The sequence below is a fragment of the Photinus pyralis genome, unplaced genomic scaffold, assembly GCF_008802855.1.
Source record: "Photinus pyralis isolate 1611_PpyrPB1 unplaced genomic scaffold, Ppyr1.3 Ppyr1.4_unclustered_Scaffold781, whole genome shotgun sequence".
Taxonomy (NCBI): Eukaryota; Metazoa; Arthropoda; class Insecta; order Coleoptera; family Lampyridae; genus Photinus; species Photinus pyralis.
This window is the reverse complement of record NW_022172244.1, coordinates 112,325-124,896: the sequence shown is the minus strand read 5'-3', so window position 1 is coordinate 124,896 and position 12,572 is coordinate 112,325. Positions and strand designations below refer to the sequence as shown.

At 35.7% G+C, this 12,572-nt stretch overlaps 1 protein-coding gene across 6 annotated transcripts in view; it reads right to left on the bottom strand.

Annotated features, from left to right (window-relative positions):
- LOC116182859 overlaps positions 1–11,977 on the bottom strand; it is a 43,801-nt gene extending 31,824 nt beyond the window's left edge. For 3 of the 6 annotated variants that reach the window (XM_031503413.1, XM_031503412.1, XM_031503411.1), the window contains exons 1-2: positions 11,086–11,106; positions 6,295–6,801 (exon numbers count right to left, since the gene is read on the bottom strand). In XM_031503413.1, coding sequence (XP_031359273.1) covers positions 6,295–6,801; positions 11,086–11,091 — 513 coding nt within the window. In that variant the 5' untranslated portion in view covers positions 11,092–11,106. Of the gene's footprint in view, positions 1–6,294; positions 6,802–11,085; positions 11,107–11,673 lie in introns of those variants that run through there. The other 3 variants (XM_031503415.1, XM_031503417.1, XM_031503414.1) reach the window with 3 other exon arrangements.
- Between the last annotated feature and the right edge of the window lie 595 nt (positions 11,978–12,572).

The window sequence follows — 12,572 nt, the reverse complement described above, 5'->3', positions numbered from 1 at the left end:
CACCTTGTATATACCGGGTGTAACAAGACCACTGTACATCTTTAATTTTGAAGATTATTTGAAATTTGTAATATCTTATATAGGTACATAACAGGCACCACATTTTGGCATGTAACTGACTTGCAGTTTATTTCCCGTTTCGTCATAAGAGCCGCTCACTTGGATTGTTTCTTCTTTTAGCTGTCATTTAGTTTGTATTTGTGGCACAACTTAATAAATTTATTACTAATAAATGGTTACGAATTAGGAAATGCGCTACTTGCAATGAACTAAGTTTTCTTTTGCATCTTTGTCGTCCGTCGGAATTTTATTTAGGGACCGCTTGAAACTCTAGTCTTATTAGTGCAACAAAGGCCTCTAGCTTCGTGGAAGTTGGGACCTGCGCTTAGAACGTTTTTTACATTTAATCTCGCATTTAATTCGCCGCTGTGTTTCAACTAACTTGTATTCTTTTAAAGAAGAAATAATAATAAAGCGTACTCTAATTTCACGAAATTCGCTTCATTTCGCGATCGCAATTTTGGCTCGGATAACCTACACTCGCATCACAGTTACAGCCCGTCTCTCTATTTATTATAACTTCGCCTTTTATGTTGCAGAGTAGCAAACCGAGACAACCCCAACGCAACACGATGGTTCGTCTCCGGCCGCAGGTCTTCGATAATCTCCGTAGTGTCTTTTAACCAACCACGAACTTCTTATCTAATCTGTTGCCTGGCTACCGCATTGTTACAAAACCGACGCAATTCTCGCAACTGGCTTGGATTAGCGTGAAGTCCTCGCATTCTAAACGTTGCGCTAATAAGCCCCCCAGGTATGATCATGAAATTGATAGAAATGGATAGAGGACACCTTAATTACATGTTATCAGTTAAAAAATTTGCGGAAGAAGCCTTACATTTTCCACAATCTTCATTCAAAGTTCACTTCATTTCGTCGTAAGTGAAGTTACATTACTCCAAATTTCATGATTGTTTTTCAGTTGGTACTGGTGTTCTTAACATTCCTGAGTGCCAACTTTAGTTAGTTTCTTAAGAGGTTATGTTATTTTTCCACGATTTAATTAACTTTAAACAATGATATACAATGTTTTTAATTATACCATAATAGCAGTAAGTAGTTCTCTACATCCTACATTGCTAAGCAGCGATCCATGGAAAATGCGAGTGATGTTCCTTCCCCTCTCGACCGTATTAGGCGGTGGATGCTAAGCGTCGATTCATATGAAACATGCAGGAAGTGTCCGGGTTTCCCCTCTCGGTGATCGATACCAAGAAATTTTTGCCACATGCAACCTTCTCTACGACATCCTTCTTCCCTAATGCATTCAAGTTTAGACTGTATAAGCTTCAAAAAGTGGTGTTATTAAAATGTTAGTCACATGGATGTGTCGCTTATTTGGTGTTTAAGTCGAACAAAACCTAAAATTGTATTGTATATTATACCTGTTGTACTACTTTTATTACATTCTCTTAATATACACGTTAAACCCAACATATTTCATTTTAGTAGACGAAGTTAACATAACCTCCTACAAAAATTTCCTGTCACCTTTGTTTATTAGGGGAAAAAGAGCTGTCACATAAAATTTTTCAGTTTCACCAACTTAAGAATTACAAAATTTACGTAAAATAACACCAGATTTCCAGAAAATGAGGTGAACTTTTAATTAAGATTGTGGAAAATTTAGGCCCTCTTCCGTAAATTTTTTTAATCTAAACGTGTTATTAAGGTGTCCTCTATCCATTTCTATCAATTTCATGATCATACCTGGGGGGCTTATTAGCGTAACGTACCCGCGCATGTTTGTCACTAATATCCTACTCGCGCTTACTGTTCATATAAAGCGGTACATATGCAATTTTATTCATTATCAATGAATAAAGAATACCAGGAAGGAGCATTAATCAAGTTGTATACGAGAGAGAGTGCGACGGAAGTCGGCCATTTGCAAAAGCCACTTATGAGTCATTTTTGTTGTGGCTGTTGCAGTGACATAAAAAAAATGGTTAGTTGTTGTGCTTGTGGTTGCTCCAAAACAGAAAAAAATAAAACTTTGGGAATTACATTTCATGTGTAAGTATTGACACCAATATTATTTTTACATAGTAGGTACATGTAAATTTACAAATTTTTTATCGGAATGTAGTTTGAGGTTAGTTAAACAAAATTCATAGGCGGAGTACACACATGGGGGTTTAGATTGTTTTCGTGTAAAATTCTTTATAATTGTATCCTTCTACAACTGTAAGGTAAGTACGCCACTGGAACAGGAAACTACTGTCCGCCATTTGCAAAAGCCATCGCGGTCGCACGTATATTGTTGATATTCTCCTTCCTGGTATTCTTTATTCATTGTTCATTATAAATAAAATTCGAAACATTTAAACGGCTGCCCGTTACAATAGATGGGTTCTCGGATGGGTTTTAGAAACGGAGGCGAGTTGAATGTTCTAGCATCAAGAGTACCTCAAAATTTAAAAAACTAAAAAAGATGTTGATCCATTTTTGAATGTTTAGCAATCTGTCACAATTCCCCATATCGCGATATTAGCTTCTAGCAAAATAAATAACAATGGAAATATTATAATAAAAATATAAGAATACCTCGAATAATACTTGCTTTTCGCCAAAAATCGACTACCCCAAAAATGTTCGGCAAAACACATTTTCCAATTAAGATTTAGCTTCGTAGATTCCAAAACGCCTTCTATTTTGTCGATTGGACCTCTGATTCAAGTTTTAGCATTGAATAAAAACACTATAAGAAGCCTAACCCCGTGGAAATAAAGCGCGACAGAGATTGAACTGAGAATATAATGGAAACACTGTCAATAGTGTCGATTCTTGAACTGAGAAGAATGAGAATTTGCTTTCCTCCTATTTACCGCAAAGAGAGTTCGGTGATAACAACCAATGCGGGTGCAAGGGGATTTGTCGCGCTTTCTTCCATAAGCGTTAGGCTTCTTATAGTGTTTTTATTCAATGGTTTTAGGCAAAAAACCAATTTCGAAAAAAAATACAATGAAACTAGGTACGTTTCTGAAATATAGGGTGAAAGTTTGACTTATTAGGATCTTATCATGCTACCCTCGATGCTACCCATGTAAGGTAGAAAAAAAATCAAAACTGCCTATTTTAAATATTTTTACGTAGAATCCAGTGGCGTAGCCACAAAAAATGTTGAACACGGTTTCGGAGATGGACCAAAGTTGGTATTTTTTTAAATGCAACATCCTGTATATCTTAACGTCGTGTTTTGTTTATTGTATCCATACTAACTAAGACTATACTTACTGTATTCATTTTAAGAAGGTAGCGGTAGAAAGCATAGGGAAGCTTCGACCTTCAGTGTGATTGGTTAAAACACGAGTCAGTATTACGCTGAAACAGTGGCGAATTTTGCAATCTGGTAGTTTCTGTTGCTATCCAAACTGTTGGAAGTGTCATTAACTGTTAATCTCAAAGATTTATTTCTGTTTGCAGTGCTGGATATTTCTACATTACAATAATTTGGTGCCGTTTTATATTTTTCCTGTGTGTGCTTATCTTCAAACACAGCGCCATCTACTACCTTCTTAATGAATGCAGTATAGAAACATCTGTCAGACCCAGTTCTGCGGTTTTGAACTATTTTGGGAACTATCCTAGAGGCCTAGAATTGTTTGTAATAGGCAGCCTATACCTTGAACGTGTGGCTTACGGCCTTCAAATTTTGTTGTCTTGTTTTCATTATTTCTCGAGATATGGTTTCTGAGAATAAAACGTGCATAGCTTTTACATGCGACAAAGAATGGGGGGGGGGGCACAGTTCAACTCGAGGTTCTACCCTTCATGTTCATGGGATTCTAATGAAAGGTCTCTTTGTACAGACTACACAGACTCCTTTTGAACATGCGTGGGTGGCGAGGGGAGAAAGTAGAAATAGATTTTTTGTTTCATGGTATTCTAATTAAAGGTCTCAACAATAGGAACTGTTCTCTCCCTTATCAAAAAACAGGGTGTAGTGGACTGTTTTCATCTTTCACGGTACTCTAATGAAAGGTCACAATCAAAGGAACTAATTTCTACCAGTAACAGTCCTCCTCCTTGACCCCTTATGATGTGATCGGTTATAATTCCTTATATCTCAAGAGCGAATTGTCGGAGCAGGGTACTCACAAAGGGCGATTAGGACGCCAAAGCGAATGTCTTGAAAACGAAGTGTCGGAAGAGGGTACCCGTGAATGTGTGAATAACTCGAAAATGTTGGCGGAAAGTACTTACCTACAAAGGACAAAACAATATTTAAGAGAATTTCTCTAAAGGCATCATCTTACATTATTATTATTATTGAATGTATGCCAGGCAGCATTTAAATGTTTATGTGTAAAGACCCCCCCTCTCCATTAATCATCTAACAAGAAGGTAAACATCGATAAATATAACCTTATAACCGAGTTTATAACACAACTATTTACTAAGCTATTTCGGTTTTTAAAAAATGCGGTATATCTGCACCAGATTTGTGCACAACTTATACCTCGATGTATACGTGTTCTACTTCTATCGCATGGGTAGTCAGATATGATAACATCACAAATCAAACTTTTCGTTTTCACCCTGTATCTTAGAAACAAACGTAGTTAGATTAATTCTGTTTGTAAAAGTTTCACAAAAAAGTGGCACAGGGTTGCCAAAACCGCAAGTCTCTTATCTTTAAAACAACTGAGTTACACTGCAGTCACAAGCAAAATAGAGCACATGGTACAGTCAAACAACAAGCAACACCTTTTTACAGAACCGCGCAAGTATGTTGTTAGAAGCCATTGACTGTACCTTAACTCATATTAATGTGTTTGCAATATTTTCAAAAATAAAATGGTTGGTCTATAAGATCTCACCTATCTGCCTCAATTCCGTTGCGCATAAATCATAACCTTGAAAGTAATGTGCTACTCAAACTCGGGTCCAACTTCGAATAATTTCGACGTTTACAGATATTCAAAAATTGTGACTGGATGATTAAGGTGCCTATGCATATTTACTTACGATTACCAGTTTACTTTTATACAGGGTGTCAATTTTAAAACTTGCAGTCGGACATATTTTCCAAACTAAAGAAGATGTTGAAAATCGCGCAAAACCGTTTCGGGGGTATTGACGGGGAATAAGAATGACGCTATGAGTGACAACCCCCCCACCCCCCTCTTCAAAAATCCTAAATGGCAACCCCATATTTGTGACACATCGTTGGAAAGCTACTGAAAAATGCTTTCCAGTGGTACCAATAAAGTCAATATTCGTCTTAACAGAAATTTAATAATTAACAAAAAAACAAACTAAATGTTGACATTGAGAGATTTATGGCAAATTGGCCAAGAACTTCAATCTGAGCTGTTTCATTAAGCAATCTTGGTTGCTTTCTTTTCTTATTGACTTACAGTACAGCTGAACGTATGGAAATAATATTCACTTATGGCTCCGAAATTCGATCATCTTTTAGAACAGCTAAAACGTTTAATGAGAGACATCCCGGGAGAAATGTAAGCCATCTGTTATCAATAAAAAAAAGAAATGTTTAATGAAGCAGCTCAGGTTGAAGTTCTTGGCCAATTTGCCATAAATCCCTCAATGTCAACATTAGTTTTCTTTTGTTAATTATTAAATTTTTGTTAAATTGTCTTAATGAATATGGACTTTATTGGTACCACTGGAAAGCATTTTTCAGTAGCTTTCCAACCATGTATCACCAGTATGAGATTGTCATTTAGGATTTTTGAAGAGGGGGGGCAGGGGGGTTGTCACTCATAACGTCATTCTGATTCCCCCTCGATACCCCTGAAACGGTTTTGCGCGATTTTCAATATCTTCTTTAGGTTGGAAAACCTGGCCGACTGCAAGTTTTAAAATTGACACCCTGTATATTCGCTGCTTTAAAAAAGAAAACACAAAATTATATAGAAAGACGTAGATTCATTCAATGATCTTAATACTTTTGGTGAATTTAGAGAAAACTATTTCATTCATTCAATGGTATGCAACACACTATTTAGCCCACAATTTTCAATACATAATTTTTTTGATGTTCTCCCTTCAGTCTCTACGTTGTTGAACATAGAAAGTCAACACATTCTGTTGCCAGCTAAGTGGTTTGTGAGCTTTTGCAGATTAGGAACCACTGGTTTCACTGAATTACCTACACATATGAAAGAAAAACGAATTGTAAGGTTACTTGGTCGACGTCAACTAGCGAGGGCTTTCTGTACTAAAATTAATCGACTTGTCCGATTTGAATATAAACGAATGATTCACCTGTGTAAGCCTAGGCGAGCTTCGTTGATGAACAGCTGTTGTTTTAACCACGCCATCTGCTCTTCCATTCGGAGGCCTAATTGGAACAGTTGATTCATTATTAATACCCAATACCTGCGCAGCGTATTCTCCCTGCAGACCCATATCAGCTCCCGTATACGGGCCATTGTCGACCCGCTTAAGCCAATAAAGTCGTTCGGAATGGGGTCGCGACGCCCGCTCGTAAGCATCCCACTGTTCCACTAATAACTTATAACAAAGATAACACACGCGCACAGCTATATCACTTTTAGACACATAACCAGCGGGCGGCTCGTGAGACTCGAGAAAGGGAAAGTACGGTTCCTTTGGTTTATTTAGGGGCGGTTTTATGTGCAGCCAATAGGAGTGGGGATGATCGCGGTTGCCACAAACGAAACAAATTTCAGGAGGATCGGTGGATTGCTTTATTTGTAATTCTGTCGTTCCATTTTTAACGGAAATTTTGTCCATCGTTTGCATCCACTTCTGAAACAAAAACAATGGAGCTGAAATTAGGAAATTTGCCCTTAAACGTTTTTGTTAGTGAGGTTGATTAGGTGGTGCCACGTTTAATAATCATCGACCTCAATGTTAATTCCGTAATCTAAAAACTAATAATTTTTTGATATCTCTACCAATTGATGGGATGAGTTCCATTTAGAAATAATTTTCGTTTTCCATTTATTAAGTATTTATTAACTGTAACTGCCAGTCTTCATTAATCTCCAGTATACTATTGGCCTGTATTTCATTAGTCTGTATTTGAGCTACACCAAAAAGTAAGGTCGACTTAAATGAGAAAAGATGATGACTGTTGATGGAAAAGGCCCTTAATGTTTTCGAATGTTGTTGTTATGAGAGGGATAGTAAATTAATTAAATTGTCATGTTGCTTTTTGCTATGTTAAATTACATTTGTCTACAACCGTTTACCATTCAATTCGTGCAAGACTTCTTTATTTATTTAACCCCAGATCGCTTTATGGACTAAAATACAAATAATAATAATAGCAATAGTATGAAGTAGAAAATATCAAAGTTGAAATAAGTGTAAATTACCCAACATTTAAGATTAAAAACAGCAAAGCCTCGAGCAAAGCGGTATAAACATTATCATTTAATTATGTATAAGGAATTGCTATCATTAACATATCACAATATGTAGATTTAACGATAAGGTTATTCAGTTAAATAAATTAATAATTTGTATTACCAGAAATAACCAGTTTCATAATTAACATTAAACAACATAATCATTACCTCGATCATTACTACATCGCTGGTGAATACCAAGAGAATGTCCACTGTTCAACTGTTCTAAAATTCAGAAACCGGGCATTTGTGATTCAATGATGCGCCATACGGTTCAAGTTTTGAAATCACAGGCAAAGACGTTTCAGAGCTAAGAGCTGGCACAATTTTCGAGAATGATGTGCACCATATGACAATAATAACTGCATTATGTAGTGAAGGGTAATTACTGAAGTTTAGTTATTTATTGTTATTCTTTTATTTATTTAGTTTCATTGAAGTAATGATCCTCATTTCCCCCAAAGTCACTAAAAAAATGTCTTCCATAATGTAACTGAGTTTAATTGTTAGAAACCCAGCACCTTCTTGTTGTAATGTCGTACTCCCTTTTTGTGCTCGTGCAAAGAATAATCCTCTATTTCTATTACCTTGATCTCTTACAAATACACTATGTCTAAGATAAGGATGTCTATCATGGGGATCTCCAAAACCATAGGTAGATACGACGATGGTCAAATTAGAGAAAAGATGCGCAATTAAACAGTTAAAAAACCAGAAAATTCCGATTACTTCCGAAGATATGCTAGAAGAACCGAAATTTCTCGATTTCGTTTTAATGTTTTTCCGATGAAACGAATAGAAAAAAATAAAAAACACTTTCTCATTGCCACTTTTTGAGCTCTACAACATAGCGTCGACAGATTTTCAATACAACGTTTCGTTTAGGAAAAATCATCGTCAACTTTATTTTTTATATGGCCGGTAAAAATGAATTGAGTAGCATTTTTTACTCGATTTTTTATTACGAATACACAAAAAAACAAAAATTGGAAAGTATTGGTTTCAACAAGATGGTGCACCCGCACATAACGACCTCATAGTGCGAGAATGCAAATTTTTCTATTTTCCAAGAAATGTGTACGATTCAACAAGAAAAATGACGTTTGCAAATTAAAGAACAGCTTTATAAATGTTTTTATTTAATTTTCTGTATGAATTGGTTTGAGATTCTAATTACATATTTTCTTCGTATTTTTTAAATTATCCGAAATTTTTTGAATGTCTATTTTTGGAAATATTCTAAATATTTCTACTTTTTCTAAATTTTCCAGAATTTGAATGTTTCTGTGCGCCTAATTTAGTGGAGATCATTCTCTCGTAAAAACGCAAAAAGTTATGCGTGTTATATAAATAATCGTAAGCGATTTACAAAAAGTGCGTTTCCACACCTTCTTTGTGCAGAAATTACTTACGCCAGCCAAATTCGTTTTTAATTAAAATACCACCCATAACTAAGAAAGTTGGACAGACGCATGCGCACTCAACTGCTCTTATAGATACAATTTCAAAAAAGTTGACTAGCACCATCCATTTTTTTTGCGTGTGATTTCAGTTTGCTACTAAGTATTTCAAAAAACCTCTTTTGTTAAGATTTTACATAAAGCAGTCCAGAAATAAGAGAGTTATGCCTGGCCATACACGCTCCATTTTCTGACGTATGCGTTCAATTTCTGGTATTCTGTTAAAATGTGGACTACAAATAAAGTGCGCAATTGATTCTTTAACCCGATATTTCAAGTTGTTTTTATAAGAAGCATCTTCCGCCGAATCTTCAGAACAATTTCAGAAATGAGAGATTTATGTCTGCGCATGCGTAATCATTTTCTGTGTGCTTAATCTGCGCATGTGCAGTTTCTTTTTTGAGGTACCCTTAATTTGTAATCAAGGATCAAAACGCAACAAGTCCAAGATACATTAAAAGTTAACCTTGTTTTTAGAATAGACTGATGCAGTCCCATCGGTAAACTATTACAACAATGACGAAATTATCGTGAGTTTATAACTTTAAGGAGGGGGCAATGCAACGTGCCTAGTCCTCAATAGGAGAAAAAAAAGCATGTATAGAATGCGTCCTATACAAATCTTCCCCCTCGCCTTCCACATTAAAAATAAGATTAAACCAATCCATTGCTCTTACTTTTTTTAATGTAAATTTATTTGTATTTATGTAAGTTAAATAAATGTCACCAAAAACACCTTAACAAAAAATGTACCTCTCTTTCTAAGCCTTCAGGCAGTGTTGCCAAATGGCCATTCTACTAATCACTCTGTTCCATTTTTATACTCCTAAGACTACTTTAGATAGTCAGAATTTCGTCAAATACACTTTGCAGACTGGGCATTCTAAACTTCTCTTTCGCACTGAAGTACTTTTTCGGCAAAGCAGTGGTGGACTAATGAACAAGTCTCCTCGTATAAACAGTTCGCATGAATCAATAGCCCATCGGTCCCCCAAAATCGTAAAATGACTGGGACTAACAAGAGACCCAAATCTCGACCCAAATTTACACTGTATGCGGAAAGTATGCATGTGTGAACGGCTCCGTAAGACGCAAAGTTTCAAGTGTATCCGAGATACCGGTATCCAGACGACAGTATCCCCGTGTAAAAGCGGTCTAATAGTCCGCAATTTATGGCTCAGTGGTAGAGCATTGGGTTATAAATCCGAAGGTCGGGTGTTCGAACCTGGGTTGAGGTGAATTTTTCATCTGTGGCGGAGATGGAAATTACCTTAGGCCAGTTCCGAGCATTTTACCGGCTACTCCGAATTAGGTTTTCCTGCAGTTTTCCTAATTCGTAAGGTAAATACCGGAGTAGTATAGACCATCTTAAGACCTTCTGCAGAGGCACCTCTAAATAGCATTATGCGGGTCACTCTGTAATTGGGCGCATGCCTGTTGAGGGCCCAAAAAAGAGAGGGATAATAATAATAATAATAATAATAATAATAAAAAATAATTTGAAAAACGCCAATTCGGCGTCAGTGTTTTAAGTGAGAAAGTCTTTCATGACTCCTTTCCACAAAGACAAAGGCTCGAGCGTATGCCCATGATAATAATAATAATAATTACAAAATTTAGTCCTAAAGACCAGGCCACTGTCGACAGGTGATATTATTTACCCTGGCATTATGAAAATACAGTGTTTCCAATCTAAGGACTTTCTGACAATTTCTGCCAATGGAAGATTCTCTGAATGTGTTTCAGCTACCCACAAAATAGACGAGCTCACATAAGCAATACCTACAATAACAAGTTATCAGATGTGATTAGATTCACACATTCCTTTTTAAAAACTTTCCATATGTAATTTTACTTGAAATTTCCCTACTTGTCTACAAATTTAGAATAATTTTCAATTGCTAACAATCTTGTTAAGGCATGTGATTGGATATATTTGCAAAGAATAACATCATTCTTTGAAAAAACATCCAATCACATGCCTTAACATTGTTAGCCTGACAACATAGTTAACTATGCTGTAGACCGGCCGTAAATGAGTTACTAGATGCTTACTCTTCAATCAATCAAAACATTCAGCTTTACACGAGGCATTACACTTGCACATCAGCTTCATACAGCATCCACTTAACTTGCATCAAAACCTACATTACAGAAACACTGCGAAATAAATATTTTGTACACAACATGGATTAACCAATTCAAATTTCCTCACTCACGTTCATTAAGATTCCGAGAAATGCTATTCAATTTCCACATGTTGGGGTCGCTTGATGTGACTCGGACATTTGAGTACTTACATCTAAAAAGAAGTTGCAAAATTACCGAGTGCGAAACCCGAAAAAAACTGTGCCAAAAATCGGCTGTTCCACCTTCAAATCATTACTATTCTTAAAAAGCATGTAACCTACTTATCACTTTAAGGATAACATTTGTGCCTATTAATTGTAAATAAACCCATGATAATAAAATATGAAAATAAAGAAGATGAACTTGCACTCGATCCTATAAATGTTTTAATGTTGGGGGTCATATAGAGTGACTGTTTGTTGTAAGATAAGACGATTATAATTAAATTTAAGACAGCTGTTAAAAGTAGGCGAATACCGCTCTCTGCAATTAAAGTTAAAAAACGGAATTTCGCGATTTTAGAGATTTTCGCCCATGCGAAAAAGTGCACGGCACGTAAACTTGGAAAAGTTCGCCTTTTGCATTAACGGCAATATGAATAAAACTAAGATGACGTCCTTTATTTTCAGGGAGTGTATTAGTCAGCAGGTTCACACAAAAATTACACGTTCACTTACAATTTATGAAGTTAATGTGCAGCTGCTCTTCAGTAAATCAGTTTTCTGGAGAAAGTTGTGAATTTGCCGGAAAACATAATAAAGTTCTTATCATTCCAAAGATGCTTTATTAAACTAGGAGGGTTTATTTCTTCGTTGTTGCCTATTACATCACACATCCGTCCACACAACACAAAACTAGAATTTCATAAGATAACAACAACTTATTTTTTTTATTTAAAACTATGCTTATTGGTTTTAAAGAAAACATTTTTAAATTTATTAATTTATTTGCTGTACCAAGTAGCAGCCATTTTAAACTTATTTCCGATAATGCATTGCGTCAACTACCAACTTAACAAATCAAACAGTTACAGCTTTCAATACTCTACAGAGTGTTGAAATTCAAATGTTCTTGTAAGAAACATTAGATACAGAGATGGCACAATCTTTAATGAACAATCGGTGGATAGTTAGACTGCACCTATACTATTATAGACCCTCTAAAAAGTGATAGCTAGATTAAAAAACCATGCTGTGGATAAATTTGAATATTGTTCAAATCAATTATTGTGATACAAGTTTAAAACATACCTATCTATAGGTAGGTATGTCAAAAAATGTTTGCTAAGTGGCTGGAACTCGTTACCGTCGCTTGTTTTTAACAAATGGGAGAGTGTGATCTTTTTACGAATACCAAACCAGAAATTAACATCGAAAAATCCATCTATATGTAGGTATGACCTAAACGAACTAAAAACTGTTTACAAAGAATATAGAACTTTCTGTAAACTTAGAAAGCTGCGAAAACAATCAACCGCAGTTCTGGAAAATGGACAAATGCTCTGAAAAGTCATTAAAAGACTAGAATAAGTATCACTTTTTTTCAGAAACTCTTATTTATTCAAAATTTTAAATTC